Below are 18,327 nucleotides of genomic sequence, written 5' to 3' on the forward strand. Positions count from 1 at the left end.
ATGGGCAGAGCTTCCCGGGGTTTCAGAGTGGGTGCTGAACATTATAAAGAGAGGCTATTCGCTACAGTTCAGTTGACGCCCCCGCCGTTGTGCGGCGCGCGTCGAAACTACGGTGAAGAAAGAGGTAGCACACCTACTTCGAGCCGAAATTACGAAACTGTTGAGCAAAGGGGCCATAGAGCCTTTATCTCAAGCTCAGAGCGAAGGGGGGCTGTACAGCAGATATTCTCTGGTACCGAAAAAAGACGGGGGTCTCAGACCCATACTAGATCTAAGACGGCTGAACAAAGCGCTTGCAAAACGCCGGTTCAGAATGCTCACAACCAGAAAAATCCTCACGCAAATTCGCCAAGGGGACTGGTTTATGTCAATAGATCTGAAGGACGCGTATTTCCAGATACAAATAGCGTCACGTCACAGGTGATTTTTGAGATTCACCTTCGAGGGCCAGGCATATCAGTACACAGTCCTGCCGTTCGGCTTGTCCCTGGCACCCCGTACATTTACGATGTGCATGGACGCGGTGCTCGCACCCCTGAAACTCCGGGGCATGCAAGTGTTGAACTACTTGGACGATTGGCTGATTCTAGCTCAATCACACTCAGAGCTCATAGAGCACAGGACCATTTTACTCAAACACCTCGAGAATCTGGGTCTCAGAGTCAATTGGGCGAAGAGTTCACTGTCTCCCAGTCAGAGAATATCTTTTCTGGGCACAGAACTGGACTCGCTGTCTATGACAGCGCAACTATCGTCACAGCGCGCACTGAATATTCAGCGCATGACGGAATCCTTCCGCTGCGGCGCTATTGTCCAGCTCAGAAAATTTCTCATGGCCTCAGCATCGTCAGTACTCCAGCTGGGTCTGCTTCGCATGCGCCCACTGCAGTTCTGGCTAAAAGCGCAAGTACTGCGCCAAGCGTGGACCTCCGGTCTGTTTCGTCTCAAGGTCGATCAGAAATGCGTCTCAGCTCTGAATCCTTGGAGAGCAACCGACTGATACCAATCAGGTGTAAGCCTGGGGACTTCCTCGAGTGTGAGGGTGGTGTCTACAGACGCCTCCACCTTGGGATGGGGAGTGCTGCTCGAGGGCAGACCGTTCTTCGGCCAGTGGTCAGAACGGGAGAAGCTTCTGCATATAAACTGCCTAGAAATGTTGGCGGTAGACAACGCGCTGACGCGTTTTTGTCCCCAGATAAGAGGAGATAAGTCTTGGTCCGCTCGGACAACATGTCAGTGGTGGGTTATATAAATCGCCAGGGAGGTATCAGGTCCCGATACCTTTACAGGCTGACGGAACGCCTCCTGGTATGGGCTCAGCACAATCTGCGCTTGCTGAGAGCAGTGCACGTGCCAGGCCTTCTGAATATAGGACCAGACAGACTGTCCAGGGACAATGTTCCGACAGGAGAATGGTCTCTACACCCACAGACAGTCCAACTGCTGTGGAAGAAGTTCGGCAGAGCGAAGGTAGACCTGTTTGCGTCTCAAGAAAATGCTCACTGTCTGGAGTTTTTTTCCAAGAGCAGGGATGCGCTGGCCCATGTCTGGCCCCGCTGCCCGCTCTATGCTTTTCCCCCCGTCACGCTCCTGCCTCAGGTATTAGAGCGAATCAGGGAAAATGGATGCTCAGTGCTACTCGTGGCTCCACTCTGGAAGAACCAGGCCTGGTTCCCAGTTCTGATGCAGCTGACAAGCACTGCCCCATGGCCAATACCAGTGAGGAGGGACCTCCTCTCTCAGGCCAAGGGCTCGATTTGGCATCCTCGCCCAGAGCTATGGTCCCTACATGTGTGGGCTATCAACAGGTACCCGCTAACCTCCCGGTGGGAGTGTTAAACACGATCACGCAGGCTAGGGCCCCGTCTACCAGACGGCTCTATTCCTCAAAATGGTCGGTGTTCTCTAGCTGGTGCACAGCTCGTGGCATATCACCCCCAGACTGTGGGGTGACGGAGGTTCTCTCCTTCCTACAAGAGCTGCAGGATCAGGGTAGGACCCCATCCACGCTCAAGGTTTATGTGGCGGCCATAGCAGCGTTTACTAAACCGGCGCTCGGTCAGTCACTTGGAAGGAACGATTTAGTCATCCGCTTCCTTAAGGGAGCTAAGAGGCTGAATCCTCCTAGACCTCCTTCAGTCCCCATGTGGGACCTTTCTACGGTTTTGGAAGCCATGAAAGGTGCCCCATTCGAGCCAATCCAAACGATAGATATTAAACACTTGTCTTTCAAGACAGTGTTTCTTCTGGCTATCGCTTCAGTGAAGCGCATAGGGGACTTACAAGCTGTTGTGAACTTAGAATCGAAAGACCAGGAAACTTGGTTGTTTCTTCAGCAGGATTCTTTATTGAGAACACGAGCTGTCGGTAGCTGCAGTCACCAAGTCTGACGTGAATGTTCTCTTACAGTTTATATACATTTAGGGGCAGGAACCGAAAAAGACAGGTTTAGGAACCGGTTTTAGACTGAGAGCATTGCCCACCCTAATCCACTCAGCATATCTATTCAAACACTGAGACCCAAGTACAGGACTGGCTGGACTTTCTTGCTAAAACACAAACTCCAAGAGTTTCAGTAAAACAGGACTGACCAGAGTCTTTTGCTAGAAAACTCTGATAATCATAATTTATACCTAACCTTAACATGCTAAATTCAATGTAAACCTAAATTAAACATTTTAATAAATTTGCATTCCCACAAAGCGCTCTCAGTGAGCGCGACGTGTATGGAATTTGGGCCAAATGACTCGAAAGTCATACTCAAACCAAGGCACGGGTATGTTCCAAAATCCCTCAACACACCGTTTAGGGCACAGGTGATTTCCCTGTCGGCCCTGCCGGTCTCTAATGAGGAGAAGGACGCGAGCTTCCTTTGCCCGGTCAGGGCATTAAGGGCTTATGTGTCTCGCTCGACTGTCTTCAGACAGACGGAGCAGCTCTTTGTTTCGTTCAGCGGACGTTCTAGCTGCATCGAAACAGAGTCTATCCAGATGGATAGTTGATGCTATAGCGCTGGCTTACACTTCTAAGGGCCTGCAGTGCCCATTAGGTGTCAGAGTGCACTCCACAAGAGGCATGGCCTCATCGTGGGCCTGGTCCAGTGGGATTGCCTTGCAAGATATATGTATGGCGGCAGGCTGGGCCTCCCCGTCTACATTTATAAGGTTTTATAACCTAGAGGTTCCCGCCTTACAGGCTAAGCTGCTGTCGGTCTAATAAATCAGTATTGTCTGTTCTGATGCTATCGGCTCAGAATACTGAAACTGCTGAGCGCTGCTCGCTGATCGACTGAATATGGGCAGTGTGTAAGACCCACAATATTCATCAGTTCAGGCCGAGTTTTTCGCCCTGTCTGTATGGAATACTATTAATGTAATTTGCGCCTTATAGGACGCTACTAAATCAGGGAAAAATGCTGTTCTATCCCCTTTTTTCCTGGACTCTCTGTGAGTCCCCTGGTGATCGTGCACTATATGAGCCCCGGGCACCTGCCCTTGGGACTTTGGTGTTGAATCTCAGCACGCACGGCGTTTTACATTGGGTTCCCCTAGCGTAAGATACTTACGCAGTACGAGAGACCTCTCGTAAGAGAACGTACTCGGTTACTAACGTAACCTCGGTTCTCTCTAGAAGAGGGAATGAGTACTGCGTATCTTAGCCGTGCATGCAACACGCTCTGGTTCGCTTCGGCGATGAAAAACCAGATTCTATCAGCCTGTCGAGCCGTATTTATAGGCCTAAGCCACGCCTGTTTCGGCGGAACGTGACGCAGTGGGCGCGAAGCGCCCTCATTGGATCTGATGTCACGAGAGGCCTCTCTCGATAGGCTGCTGCAGTTGCCGCAGGTCAGCCAATAGGCACGCGAGCTGTCTTGCCTATGTCTGCATGCTGCCGCAACGCGTTTTACATTATTACAAAATTAAGGATAATTTTTGGCTTCAATATCTCGCGGAAAAGGGATTTTCCCCTAGCGTAAGATACTTACGCAGTACTCGTTCCCTCTTCTAAAGAGAACCGAGGTTACGTTAGTAACCAAGTACGTTATACTTAAATCAGGTAACAGTTCATGTTTTACTTTACTTACATATACGATTTAGTTTTCATCCAAATAACATGTGCTGAGTGAACGATCAGCAATCAAGAGCATTCAACAGAAGTGCGCTCGCTCGCTCGCTCTCTCTTTCTCTTGTCAGTTAACGTTAATAAGCTACATGCCTCGTTTTATTTTCTTTGCCATTGACATCCGACTGAACAAACTTTCCACTGATGTCTGTTTAAAGGGATGTGCTCGCAAAATGTACGTGGTATTGGTGCGTGGTATCTGTGAATTTTTATGAGTACGAGTATATGAGGACAGCAATGTTCCCTCTAATTTTTTTCAGCACTGAGCAAATTTTTTTTTTTTCTGAGCGCACATTTCAGTACTGTGAGCAATTCGCAACCACAAGACCTGCCGAAAATGACCCCGATCGAGCCTGCCTTAGCCATGGGGGATTCAAAGAGATGACAGCAAATGCATCAATATGTCTACAAAGTTGATATTTATTCAATATCCTTATTGGACTTTGGGAACATTTTAATGTTGGTGTTTTACCAGTCAGTTTAGCTGAACCTAAATGATCTTTGGTTGATAGGGTTTCATTAAGGTTTAGAGAGGTTATGACTGGTTCACTGGTTATTATGACTGATAATGATATATGTAAAAAATAAAAGTATCCAAGATGTTTAGTCATTTCTCAGCAGGTACAACATTTAAGTGGAACTTCATTGAAAGAAAAAATGCTAATGCAGGGCTTAACAATAATTATAGCCTAGGCGTATTAAATTGACATGGTGCAATTTTTCCTAAAGGTAGGTACACTACCTAAAGATAGGTAAATATAAACAATTTAATAACTTTTTTTTTTTTTTTTTTGGCTCAGTCTGAACATGTTGAACAATGATTATTACATCAAACAACAATAGGCCTATTGTTGATGATAAATTAAAAGTAGCCTAAATTTTTTTCTTTTCAAAACGCTATAAATCCATCCATTTTTCCCCAAAACGCTAAAAATTGTTGTTTTAAAAAGTATTTTGTCATTTATTTTTCGTGTTTGCATTTATGAGGAAAAAACAACATTACGTGACAGTTCTCCATTACGGACGCGACAGCTCTGAAAGCCGCACTTAAAAGATTTTCAAACTTTCACAGAGACCTCAAAACAGAAAGCACAAAGGCTTTCTTTAAAGCGAATTTCTTTTTTTATTAATTTTATCTTAATTTTAATCAATATTTCATTAACCAATTTCCTGGCCTAAATAAATTAAATTTTAATTTAATATTTTTAATTTAACTTTTACTTTGAATATTATACTGTAAAAACGCATAATTATAGTTGATTTTAGTTGATCATAGTTGATCATAATTAGAGATGAAATGGCATGACAAATAAATTTTTTGATTATAGTGACCAAAATGATCATGGTTATCGCAGAATCTTGTTCAAAAAGTACTAATAGGCTACTACAGAATGAAATCAATTCACCAAGTTTTATGACAAAAAACAGCAAATAACTAAATATTTGCTTAGGCTACTTAAACATTAAAATAATAACATTAAAGATGATGGCCAGAGTTTCTTGCAACATCTTATCTACTAACAAGTTCAAATAAAGTTTTGACAAAAAAAAAAGGTTTAAAAAAAGATAACGCTCACATATTCAGCCTTTAAATCATTTTTATAAAAATAATGAGTCAAAAAAGATAAATTACTGACATTTGCAATGCACATTATAGCTTATATTTTTTAACTGCGCTCTCCACAACGACAAAGAAGTTTTTTTTAGTAGCTAATGGTTTTCCACCACCTAGCAATACTTAGCTCTGTTAAGTTACCAAGCAGATGTATTTACGGAGAGGAGAAAAACACCCGTAGTGTTTGGGTGCACCCCTTACCCGCGCGACTACCGGTACATTTGAAATAACGAGCTTGAGCGCGCAAAAGATGCAATATGTGAACGGCCCCTTCGCGAGCTATACCTCCATTCTGGCCGTGCACGAGCTACTGGTCGTCTCCCGCGCCCCTGTGGCAGTTCCCCACACAGTGAGTGAAATGAAAGATAAAAGAAAACTGCTTCTTGGCGCAGGGTTTTTTTTTTAACTGCTCGTGCCGCCCCATGTGGCCGCCCCATGTGACTGCCCGGTTCGCCCGTGCCTAAAACCGCTACTGTTTATTAGCCTGCATCGCCTTTGATGCTCAGATGTTTAACCCCTGAAAAAAAAATCGTTTGTGCGGTCTGAAAAATGTGCGCGGTCTGAAAAATCTATTGCGCGGCCACTTCGACTGGCCTGCGCGGCCGCGCGCGCGCGCAGCTTAGAGGGAACATTGGAGGACAGTATCGGCCCGATCCCGATGCCAGTATCGGTATCGGGCCATCCCTAGTAGGCTACATACCTCACTCGCCCGTGCATGTCTTGTCATATTCGTAAATAGGGAAAAGTTGCTCCAGCTACTTTGACATGTGTATGGTGTGGGAGTGGCATAGGTTAGTAAATTGCCATATGTAGCTCTCTTAACAGAGTTCATCATGGCATTATTGTAAAGGGTCATTTTACTATGGTTTGTTGTAGCGCTGTAGTGGAATTTATTTTCAAGGAAGTATATACCATGTCTATTATTATTAGTTATAGCTACAGTAACGTCTTCAGCTTGTCAGCTTGATATTCTTTCCATCGAAACAGGTTATATCTCACAAGTTAATATTTTATGTGTAGTAGGATAACGATATTCATCCACAGTCATGCAGAGCCGAACCACAACCCAAAAATGCATGCAGTTTTTTTTAACCGCTAGAGTGCCAAAGTTGCATAGTGCCTTTAATTATGTTGATTTTTGTTGAGCCTATCATGTAAATTTCATATTTGATTTTAAGGGCATTTTACTGTTACTTTTTACGGTAAATAATTTTGGTACCTGCTCTTCTACTTTAGGTTGATACAATAACTATGCAGGTTTTTTTTTACCTTAACTGAACAGCTTCGGAGTCATTGGAATGGTTATATGACTGTTTTCGGGTTGAATGGTGGTCTTCTCGCACCCCCCTAGCGCATTTGAGCAGAAAACCCCACTGTCTATGGAAAAACCACCCTTGCAACTTTGGGCCGGTGTGGTGAACAAATGAGTCCAACTTTTACTGAAGAGATGGGTCCGAGCTTAGGACCCAAGCAATCCGATTGGTTCAAAGCACGTTTTATGGGTAATCGCTTTAGTGCCTGGTTACAAATCATACAAAATCTCTTTATTATAGAAGACGTTTGTACTACATTATAACGAGTCATTAATGTATTTTAACTAACCGAAGCTATAGATTGTGAAATTAAACATTTCTCGTTGTTAGTGTGTTTTTTTATTTATTATAAATAAACAACATATTTGAGCTTCAAACAACTACATTCTCGACTGAGAAACTCTTAAAACTACATTTCGTGACACAATAACAGTAATATTTTTAAATTTCGCGGTCTTTCTCCTCTGCTATTGACGCAACTTAATTAGAGATTTTAAATATTAGCTATAGAATATATACAATTTACATATACAATTTAATTTAATATTGCCTTGCATATAGCAGCGGGATTTAGCGTTCTACATAAAGCTACCACATAATAACACTAAAACAGTTCACGTTAGCAACAAATTGTCGTGAGAACAGATTTAGATCAGGCATACTAATGGAGTCCTAAGCTTGGACTCATCTCTTTTTTCTTTTTTTTTTTATTGCTTAAAACAATACACAAGTAATAACAGATAACAACAGAATACAAAAACAACAACAAAACAAAACAATGGGGGAAATAATATAAATTAAACATTTACAAATTATGAGAATTACATGACACTGAAAAAAGGAAAAGAGTTACAAACAGATAATGTTTTTAAAGCTTTTTTGTTCTCAGACAACTTAATTGAAAAGAGGTATTTTTCAAGTTCTTTCACAAATATAAGAAAGAGAGGTTTAGCATTTAGATATTTAGATTTATGAATATGGAATTTTGCTAGTAACAAGATCAGATTAATCACATAACAATGACCTTTTTTTAGATTGGTCAAAATCAACAAAGCCTAGGACCACATCCTTCCAATACAACACACATTCATTATAGATTTCAGACCTAATAAATCCTAAACCATCTTGCCAAAACATTTTCGTAAATGGAAAATAACAAAAAAGATGAACTACAGTTTCGTCAGAGATGTCACAGAAAGAGCAACTGGAGGAAATATCCTTTTTGAACTTTTTCATGTATTGATTTGCAGGGTAGCATTTATGAATTATTTTAAAAGAAATCTCTTTTACTTTATTGGTTAAAAAAAAGAGATGTGGAAGCATCCACACTTTTTTCCAACATATATTACCAACTGCATTATTCCAGTAAGCGGTCACAGGCGGTAAAGTAACAATGTCTTGCTGAAATAGTGAACGGACTGATCTATTATTGTTTTTATAAGGAAAAGCAAAGAACAATTTGCCAACAGAAGTATTGACCAAACTCAAAGAGACTGGAAGTAGAGATTGAGCTCCTCTCAATAAAGCAAGAGCACCTGATGGGATTGAACCCATAACTATTGAAAATTCTTTGGGAGAAACAGGAAATTGAAAATGATCTAGAAATTCCTTATATGAAAACAACAATCCTTGAGAATTAATTAATTGACTGACTAACAGGATATTTTTTATCAAACCAATTCTGAAAAAATATAGATTTATTCTTGTATAAATTTTTTGTTATTCCAAATAAAATATTTATGAGGTGAAAAGTTGTGCTTAAATATCAAAGACCAAGCCAAAAGAGACTGCCTATGAAAAGCAGATAATATTGCTGGTAATTTTTCAATTTTGTAGTTACATAACAGAAGAAAATCCAGACCACCAAACTGAGAAAAAATATAATTAGGAATAAAGTTCAATAAAGACCCTGGGTTCTTTCTAAACCGTTTCAACCAATTAATTTTAAAGGTATAGTTTAATGTACTAAAATCCAAAATATTAAGACCACCCTTTTCACTAATATTCATTACAACAGTTTTTCCACAAAAACTTAAAGAGTATCTGGTCAATATTTTTACCAAGCTTTGACTCCAAATGAACAGATTGAGCAGCATAATAAATAAGCCTTGAGAGGCCTTCAGCCTTTTTTTTTTTTTTTTAGTTTATTATTACAAGGACAATGCATATTAACATGACAGGTCAAAATATGCCAGAGTTAGCCAAAAGGCTAGTTTTCATCTGCAGTCCTAGGCCAGATGTACAATAGGCAACCTAAAAATACAATGTAAATACAACTCAAAACATAACAGAATACAACAAACCCTACAATTTCCAAAATCAAAAAAAAAAAAATCAAAAAAAAAAAAATGTTGACATATTTGCATGCTAAAAAGCCAAGTTTTAAAAGAAGAACGAAATCCATTATAACTATTTAATTCTCTAACTGACGTTGGGATGTCATTCCATTCTTTTGAGGCTTTAATAGAGAAGGCAGACTGACTAAAAGCAGTTTTCCTGAAATTAATAACACAGTCCCTTCTAAATGTACCTCTAGTGAGACGACTGTTTTCCGATCTTAAACTCAGAAACTCACTAAGAGGTGGTGGGGCCAGGCCATTAAGAATTTTATAAGCTAAACAGCCATTTAAAAACTTAAAGTTTTCCCAACTCAATAAATTATATTTTGATAAAATCTTACAATGATGAAAATGACATGGTTTCTTATCAAATTTTGTTAGCGTTTGTTTATATAGTCTGTATTGGGAGCAAGGCGGAGTGGTTGGCCTGAGACCAAGTAGTTAGACAATAATTCATATGCGAAAATATCATAGAGTGCATAAACATTTTGGCAGCTTGGGTAGACATTGAATTCCTGATATATCGAAAATTAGATAAATTAAATTTTATTTTCTTAACAGTATTTGAAATCTGAGAATTAAACTTAAGTTTGGAGTCAATGATAATACCAAGATATTTAAATTCTGAGACAATTTTAATTTTTTCACCGGTAATAAAAATTTCCGGATCAACTGCAGAGTTGGTGGTTTTACTAAAAAACATACCAACTGTTTTGGAAAGATTTAACTGCAGGCTACAGTGGTTTAACCATTCACTAATTTTAACCATAGCATTCGTAAGTTTGGCTGCCACTGCTGCTTTTGATGTTCCATGTATATATAAAACAGTGTCATCTGCATGCATACATTTGAACTCTCACTTCTGGGCACGCACTTGGCAAGTTATTAATATACATGCAAAACAAAAGGGGGCCCAATATAGACCCTTGAGGCACTCCAGTGGACAACTGAAGAGGTTCAGAATGATAGCTGCCAATACGTAGTTTGTGATCGTTGAAAAAGATAAGATGCTACCCACTTTAGCAATATCTGACAAATTAAAATGAGATAGTTTAGACAGTAAAATATTGTGATTAACAGTGTCAAAGGCTTTCCTAAGATCTAAAAAATAGCTCCAACAACCTTGTTCCTATCAAGCAATGAAAAACAGTTTGCTGTCTCAGTGGAGTGATTTGTCCTAAATCCAAATTGTAATGGATGAAGGGAAAAGACTGTTATTCAAGTGATTCCTAATCTATTGAGACACCCATTTTTCTAAAACCTTAGATATTACTGGCAAAATGCTAATAGGTCTATAATTGGAGATGATTTGTCTGTCTCCTGATTTAAATAAAGGGGAAACAATAGATAATTTCAGCCTTAGTAAGAAGTACCCTGCCTCTCAAAGAGAGATCTCTTTGTAGCCACTGGTTAAATCTCTTCTGAATTTTATCCGTAAGGGGTTGAAAATTAAAAATGCATCTTTGTTTTTGGTCCTTCACTATATAAACTCCTAAATAACAAACCTTTTCTTTCACAGGAATACCGTAAATAAAGGAGTCATTGCCGTTTTTTATGGCCAAAAGCTCACATTTTTGAATATTTAAACGCAGGCCAGAGGCTTTGGAGAAAAACTCAATAACACTTATTGCCAAAGGGATCTGCATAGCATCCCTAAGAAAGAGGGTCGTGTCATCAGCAAGCTGACTGATGATCCGCTCGAACTCATCTCTTCAGTAGGACTCATGTGTTGTTCACCACACCTGCGTCAGGAAGTATCGCGTGATATCAGGTCTCGCGATGTAACGAATTGCTTTACGGCACTGCACACAATCCACACATAGGCCTACACTATATAAACATATGCTAGTCTTCTGTGTATCATACATACCTCAGTGGACATGGCTCCGTGCGTTCGCCGGCTTCTTTGAAAACAAATGCACATGACAGGAGGGAGAAGATGGGAGGGGGGCGAGTCGCCAACGAGTTTTGACGACAGTGTTGTCAAATATCTATTCCGAAGCTATAGGGGGAGCTCTACAGAGAAACCCCCGAGCAAAAAGCGAGAAAACAGCAAATAAATTACTGCATAGCGCTGCTTTAAGTTACTTGAAACATTGGACATTTCTGTGACATTTTCTGATTATTATTTTTTAGAGCAGTTCCACTCCCAACACATGTAATGATTTCTTACACGTCTCTTTCAGTCACATGTGAGACATATCCTGTTATCTCTCTCTCTCTCTCTCTCTCTCTCTCTCTCTCTCTCACTCTGTCTTCATCTCTCATCTGAAAGTACCACTGAGAGTTGAACTGTGGGCTGTCACTTGTCAGTAAATGTGTGAGTAATGAGGACGTGTCTCTTGAGTGATCTATGTCTGTAGCTGCTACTGCTGGATGAGAGATGGCGGGTGTTTTACGGATGCTCTTTGTAGTTTTCTGCCCTTTAATTCTGTCTGAGAGTGGAGATGATGGTAAGTGATTTGAGATTGTATATAATAAGCTGAGAATCTATAAACTGAAAATACAGAGATTATTATTACTTTCATTTTTTGTATATGTTCTGAACATTTTTGGGTAAGTTACTCTAAAAAAGAAATTAATTACTTGCTACTTTACACCACTAATTAATTACTACTAATCTTCAACAGTGTAATTAATAACACTGGTTCTGAATGGAAGCGATTATTAGATTATAGTCTTCAGTCAAATCACCGCCAAGTGCTCCAGCATTATGACTGTAAGCTAGATTGTGTGAAGCGATTTATTATGATATGATCATAAAGAGATTTTAAAGAGAAACCCATATGTGAAACGTTCATTTAAGGTACTTTTCATTGAAGCACACTAACAAGTGTGACTAGAAAAACGTTGGTTTATGTTTTTCTCCTCTCGGTTTATTTTAGATTGGTCTGAGAAAGAAGTGACCTGCACATCCAATTTGACCATCAATCAGAATAACCTCACCTGTTCGCTAAATGATGAACCCAATGAGGAGGTCAAATTCGCAACACTCTGGTATTTCATTAGACATATTTACTATAAATGGCTGTGGAATATGTGTCAGAAACTGAATATTTAAAAATGCTTTTGTTACTAAAGTGTGTTGTGAATCAATGTTTGCTCTAAACTCTGATGTTGAACTGGAAATGTTTTTTTTTTCTTCTTTTTTCCCCCCGTTTAGCAAAACAATGGAAAAAACAATAGAAATAAAAACTTGTACAAATGCAACTCTAGGACCACAAGACTTTACTTTTAAGAGTTTGGTGATATTTAATGATTACCAGCTCAAAGTACACACAGGAGAAGGGGTTATTGAAAAAGACATCGACCTGAGAAAAATTGGCAAGTCTATCTATCTATCTATCTATCTATCTATCTATCTATCTATCTATCTATCTGTCTATCTATCTATCTATCTATCTATCTATCTATCTATCTATCTATCTGTCTTTGTCCTTGCAGTCAAAATCCCAGCTCCTGGAATAAAGCTTTCCAATTACACGGAAGACACAGAGGAAGTTACCATTTTGATTGAACACAAACATGAATATGTAACTAAACCTGCCTTTGAAGTGGAAATCTGGGGGGACAAACTTGCAAACAAGGTGTTTTTCCCAACTATTTATTTGTTACACTTTATCTTTCTTAAAAATTAAGATGGAATCATTTTGAGTTTGTTTAACAAATAACCAACACCCTTTCTTTCTTTACAGCCCATCAGGCAAACTATTGAAAGTAGGGACTTCACTATCCACAGGGACATAATTGGTGGAGATGGTGTTTACTATACACGTGTTAGAGCAAAACCTGTCGATTATTTTGATGGCGACTGGAGTGAGTGGAGTTCAACTGCCAATTTCACTATAAAAAGTGAGTGGATCATTGATTAAATGTCAGTTACATGAGAGGTTACATTTGAAATATGCCAATAGGGTTATGAATGAATGCTGTATACTATTTTTAGTATGATAAACACCTAGGAGGACTTAATCTGAAGGAGCAAAGAACCCTTGTTGGGCTTTTTACACACATTATTGGGTAGGTGAAGAATCAAATAGCTTTGGGATTAAGAAAATGTGGAAAAAAAAAACACATTTTAACCGTTATTCATCATGCCTGATTAATTGTGATGATGTAAATTATGACACACATTCTACATTTACTATCAAAGGAAACGTCACTTCACTATCATCACTTCACATCACCATCGGCTTCTCTGTCTTTCTGGTGCTCATCATCAGTTTGGGGGCCTTGCTATGGAGAACGCAGTGAGTGTTTTTTTCCTTTTATAAATGTATTTTATGTATTTTATTTAAAAAATTTTTAAATGTACCAATTGTTTTCTCACCCAGTATAAAAGACTACATCACACCAAACATCCCACACCCGAAGGCAACTCTCGCACAAATGCACAGGGCAAGAGAGGTAATTCAGTTTGTCCTGTGTCTTATTGCTTCACTTGACGTTCTGTGAGATTAAACAACAAGATGTGCTCAATGTCCTCATGCAGAATGTTTTTGCATTTTCAGGGTCTTCCTATCACTTTCAGCCCTGAGATATTCAGCGATTTCTTCATACACCGTGTGGATTACGTTGATGAAAAACCATCTGCTCTGGAGTTTGAGGACGGTCTGGAGGAATGCTGCTATAGCCAAACCAGTTCCTTAAATACATCATCGAGTGAAATGGACATGAATGATGAACGGCCTCCGAGAGAGCAGTCCCACCTGAAAATTAGATTGTTAGATGAATCAGATTTGTCAAAAGGAAGAGAAAACAGTGGCCATCAGGGTGAAACGGCCCCTCAACGCGAATGCAAAGACGAAGCCTATGTCACTATGTCCAGCCTCTTCAAAACACAGTGAACAATTCTAGTTTACTGGTTATTTTACAGACCCTTGGTAGAGGAAGTTATTCTGCGTACATGATAAAAGGTTAACTAACATTGTATGTGATGCATTTAAAACCCGAGAAGCCTGTTATGTATAACAAGACGCTTTTACACGTTACTAGATGTGTCCGGTTTGTAGCTCTGGGCCAACCATGTTTGTACATATCGTAGCAGTCATCCACAGGTTTCATTTTCAACCAAGCATCATGCACAGCTGTGGTCTCCATTGTGGTAGCCAATTTCCTTCTGAATGTTTCAGAAACACAGGCATTAAGTGTGAATCATAGATAAATCCACATTTCTGAACTCGTCACACATATACTCGGACCTCATGTAACTGCTGCTAGCCTCAGTGTTCTCTTTATCCACGGATATTTTCATCTGTATATATACCTGAGCTGAGAGATTTGTATCCTCTGTTAATCTCACTCAAAAGTAATACATACAGTTCAAGTGGCACTTTTTCAATGTTCAGAGGATCTATTTATAATGATCAGAAGAAACATTTTCTGTGTATATAAAAAAGCATCTGCTCATAATGCTAATTCTGTAATGCATTTATCATTTTATATATATATATATATATATATTACAGTCTTAAATAGATGTGTAATAAAGGAATGTATACAAATTCTATGAAATATTCCATTGATATTTCCAAAGTTGCTAGATTTGTTCATAAAGTTGTTCGTTTTAGTTCTGATAGAAAATTTTAAAAGCAACATAACAAACCATCAGTCCACATAACCATAGAATATATTTTCACATTTCATGCGAATCATCTCAAGGAACTTGTTTTTTTTTAATAACTATAATGAAACATTTATTAAATGAGTCATTTGCCAGAACATGCATAACTAAATCTGAAGACTCACAAGACTTCCATATATCACCATATACCACACTTGTTTTAGTTATGATGCAACAAGGTGTTTACACTTAAAAAACAATTAACTTACCAGTACCACAACCTGACACAATTTACACATAATTCAAGCTTCTACAGTACTTCCATTTTCCAGATTTGTTGTTAACATCCTACAAATTTGTGTCAGATTTATTAACCCTAACTTGCTTTGATTTCACAAGCATTATCAATTGGTTTACAAGCATAACCCTTCATAACTTCCATGCATTCTTCATCATTAAAATAAAATACACATCACTATCGATAGAAGCACTGACTCCACTGTAATAGTTCCAGAATTCATCTTTTGTCACCTGTAGATGGAAAAGAAGAAATAATGTTATTACACAAACTGGTAGCCCTTACATGGACCCAAACTACACCCAGAAGGGTAATCCCAAATTTGGAAGTTCATTTATAACAGACTTAATTTGTAATTGAGTTTTTGAGTGTTTCTCACGTAGGGATCCAAGCAGGTGCAAAGGCAGCTTTCATTAGCCAAATAAAGAGGATGCACACAATCACAAGACACAAAGTCTTGCAACAATACCACACCACCTGCATTTGTTAGATGGTGTGTGGCTGATTCTGGAATAAAACAATACATGCATTAGTGCAGCTGCTTGTCTGCAGTGAGAAACACTCTGTGTGATTAGTAATTGGTTGATTTCTTTGATTGTAAGAGGTAGATTCCCAAAACCCCAAAGTTAATAGTAGTAAGACACCAAAGGTAAACTTTCCACCTTATTTTAGACTCGACCCTGTCAAAACTGTGCCTGTTGTTTTTAACCTCTGGTTCAATATATACAGTATGTGTGTATATACAGTATGTATATGTGGAGTGTGTAGCTTTTCATTTCTTAAATAACCATGTAGGAGGACACATCATGGCCATTTTCCAGGATGACAAAGCCAAGATTTATGAGTCATACAAGACCTTGACCAAAAAATGATGCACCTCTAGATGGAAATAACATCACAACATTTATTTCCATCAAGAGGAGCATACATTTTTGGTCAAGATCTTGTACTGACGATGCAAGGGTCAAGCACTCCACACATCCCAAAGACTTTCAATGAATTTAAGGTCTGGAGTCGAAGGTGCCAATTCATGTGTGAAAATTATTCTTCATGCTCCGTCCTGACCATTCTTTCACAATATGAGCCTGATGAATCTTGGCATTGTCATCTTGGAATATGGCCATGATGTGTCTTCCTACATGGTTGTTTAAGAAATGAAAAGCTGCACACTCCATCGATTAGGTTTAGAATAACTATTGCCAAACATTTATCAACATCTTATATATCTCGATATATCTCATACATCTTAGCATCTCATATATATCCAGACTTTTGTCTGCAATGAACATGTTTGACAGGGTCAAGAGATGTTTATGCTTCAGGTTGACCATCTTTGTTCTTTACCCAAAAATAGATGCCTCAGAAGTTTAGTCAAGCTTCCATGCATTTTTCATCATTAATATAAAGTAGATATCTGTGTCAATGGATGCGCTCACGCCGGAGTAGTAGTTCAAAAACTCCTCTTTTGTGACCTGATATATGGAGACATTTAGCATGATCAAAGAAAACACTGTAGAAAGGACTTCTTATGGTGCCACCGATTGAACTGGGTGGTGTTTAAAACCAAAGACAAAGCAATTCTATTCTAAAAGATAGGTCTGTTAAATATTAGTACATTACTATGCTGGATACTGTACATTTTAGATGAGACAACTGTATTTTTAGCATCTTCATACCTTCCCATCCTTGTCATCCGGAGAGTCAAAACTGTCCAGGAATTTGCGGAATACTTGGTCTTCGGTCCACTCACCGTTTTGATATTTAGGGTGATGTTTGACATTGTATACTCCTCTCAGATCCTCTATTGTAATCACACCATCTCCGGTCTTATCCAGCTTTTTGAATGCCTGTAACACCACCTCCTTTCTGGCGTTAGACATGGCTGGCTGCAATCACAGGAATGAAAATAATAACATAAGCACAACTGTCATTGCACTGGTCAACTAAAAACATATCATCGTTCAATGCGTTTACCCTCAGAGACATAAGAAACTCATCAAAGTCAATATATCCACTGCCGTCCCTGTCAAAGTGCTGGAAAAGTTTTATAGCGTCTTCTTTCTCGACGAGCACACCGTAGTCACTCAGGCCTTTCAGGAACTCCTTCATGTCCAGTGTGCGACTATTGTCATCATCCATGATCCTAAAAGTTCTGAGAACATCAAACTGTAGTCAGATATCTGCACTTCAGTCTATATGAAGAAACACACCTCATGCACACTGTACCTGCCCAATCCCTTGATGCCTGCGGACCCTCGTGCCAAACACTGCAGCCTTAGTCGTTCAATGGGGTCTGAGCAATCTGTCAGCTGCTTCTTGGCATTGATTGCCATTTCTCGGTCGTGCCGTGATGTACCTGCCATCCTACACCTATCTGATCTGAAGGTGACAAGACTGATTTTTAGGCTTACTTATGTGGGTGCACTCTTAAAAAAATAAAGGTTCTTCTATTGTAGAGCTGACACCCTTTTGGAACCTTTATTTATGAGTGTAGTTGATGCATAATGGACTATATATGTGTGTGTGTGTGTGTGTGTGTGTGTGTGTGTGTGTGTGTGTGTGTGTGTGTGTGTGTGTGTAGTCCATATAAACTACAAATATTCCATATAGTCTCTGAATATGGCCTCATAAAAACTGCATGCATTGTAATTATAATAATATACAATTATATTATATCATGATACAATAAATTCAGCTTTAGTACACAGTTTAGTCTATGAGTAATACTAACTGTACTGTATCGCAATAAGGAAACAACATGCTCTTAAAATATACTGTAATCCAGCAAACAGTACATCATGACTTTATTCATTCTTAATACTCTATTCGCTGCATACTCACATAGAGAAGTGAAACAAAACTATGATTAATGTGCTAAAACCACCTGGATTTCCGTAGCGCTGCTTTGGTCTTTCCTGTTTAAGCGTTCACCGTTTCCACGGAGACGAGTTCTTGCATTTGATTGGTCAGTCTTGCTACTACAGGTGTTTGATTAGGCGATTAGATCGTCATGTTTGATCTTCCGCTGTTGTTCAAGTTTACTGGTTGCTCAGCCAAAGGGTACAAAAACAACGCGA

General features: G+C 39.2%; 2 protein-coding genes across 3 annotated transcripts; one reads left to right on the forward strand and one right to left on the reverse strand.

The window, feature by feature from the left end:
* The first annotated feature begins 11,426 nt into the window (after window positions 1-11,426).
* On the forward strand, window positions 11,427-14,892 carry il7r (interleukin 7 receptor). Its single transcript, XM_084387352.1, has 8 exons — window positions 11,427-11,842; window positions 12,275-12,386; window positions 12,553-12,713; window positions 12,834-12,976; window positions 13,085-13,241; window positions 13,543-13,639; window positions 13,724-13,796; window positions 13,901-14,892. The coding sequence occupies exons 1-8, from the start codon at window positions 11,773-11,775 to the stop codon at window positions 14,234-14,236; spliced, it is 1,149 nt and encodes a 382-aa protein (XP_084243478.1). The 5' UTR covers window positions 11,427-11,772; the 3' UTR covers window positions 14,237-14,892.
* Window positions 14,893-15,021: 129 nt separating this feature from the next.
* capslb (calcyphosine-like b) lies at window positions 15,022-18,303 on the reverse strand. Of its 2 annotated transcripts, XM_084387353.1 has the most exons (6): window positions 18,135-18,303; window positions 17,477-17,629; window positions 17,225-17,402; window positions 16,927-17,136; window positions 16,595-16,722; window positions 15,395-15,483 (listed from the first exon to the last, which is right to left on the reverse strand). In XM_084387353.1, exons 2-5 carry the CDS (start codon window positions 17,611-17,613, stop codon window positions 16,618-16,620), a joined length of 630 nt encoding a protein of 209 aa, XP_084243479.1. In that variant the 5' UTR covers window positions 17,614-17,629; window positions 18,135-18,303; the 3' UTR covers window positions 15,395-15,483; window positions 16,595-16,617. The 2 variants fall into 2 exon arrangements, with proteins under 2 accessions (XP_084243480.1, XP_084243479.1); XM_084387354.1 differs by lacking the exon at window positions 16,595-16,722 and having other exon boundaries at window positions 15,022-15,483.
* Between the last annotated feature and the right edge of the window lie 24 nt (window positions 18,304-18,327).

The sequence above is a fragment of the Rutilus rutilus genome (assembly GCF_951802725.1).
Source record: "Rutilus rutilus genome assembly, chromosome: 18".
NCBI classification, from domain to species: domain Eukaryota; kingdom Metazoa; phylum Chordata; class Actinopteri; order Cypriniformes; family Leuciscidae; genus Rutilus; species Rutilus rutilus.

What these genes read in the sequence shown, in the direction of transcription:
- il7r (XM_084387352.1), top strand. Translation starts at nt 11,773, where the DNA reads ATGGCGGGTGTTTTACGGATGCTCTTTGTAGTTTTCTGCCCTTTAATT. An exon ending in TGCCAATTTCACTATAAAAA is followed by an intron (nt 13,242 to 13,542) that starts GTGAGTGGATCA and finishes TTACTATCAAAG; the next exon opens with GAAACGTCACTTCACTATCA. An exon ending in GCCTTGCTATGGAGAACGCA is followed by an intron (nt 13,640 to 13,723) that starts GTGAGTGTTTTT and finishes TTTCTCACCCAG; the next exon opens with TATAAAAGACTACATCACAC.
- capslb (XM_084387353.1), bottom strand. Translation starts at nt 17,613, where the DNA reads ATGGCAGGTACATCACGGCACGACCGAGAAATGGCAATCAATGCCAAG. An exon ending in GGCATCAAGGGATTGGGCAG is followed by an intron (nt 17,403 to 17,476) that starts GTACAGTGTGCA and finishes TGATGTTCTCAG; the next exon opens with AACTTTTAGGATCATGGATG. An exon ending in CGGATGACAAGGATGGGAAG is followed by an intron (nt 16,723 to 16,926) that starts GTATGAAGATGC and finishes TCCATATATCAG; the next exon opens with GTCACAAAAGAGGAGTTTTT.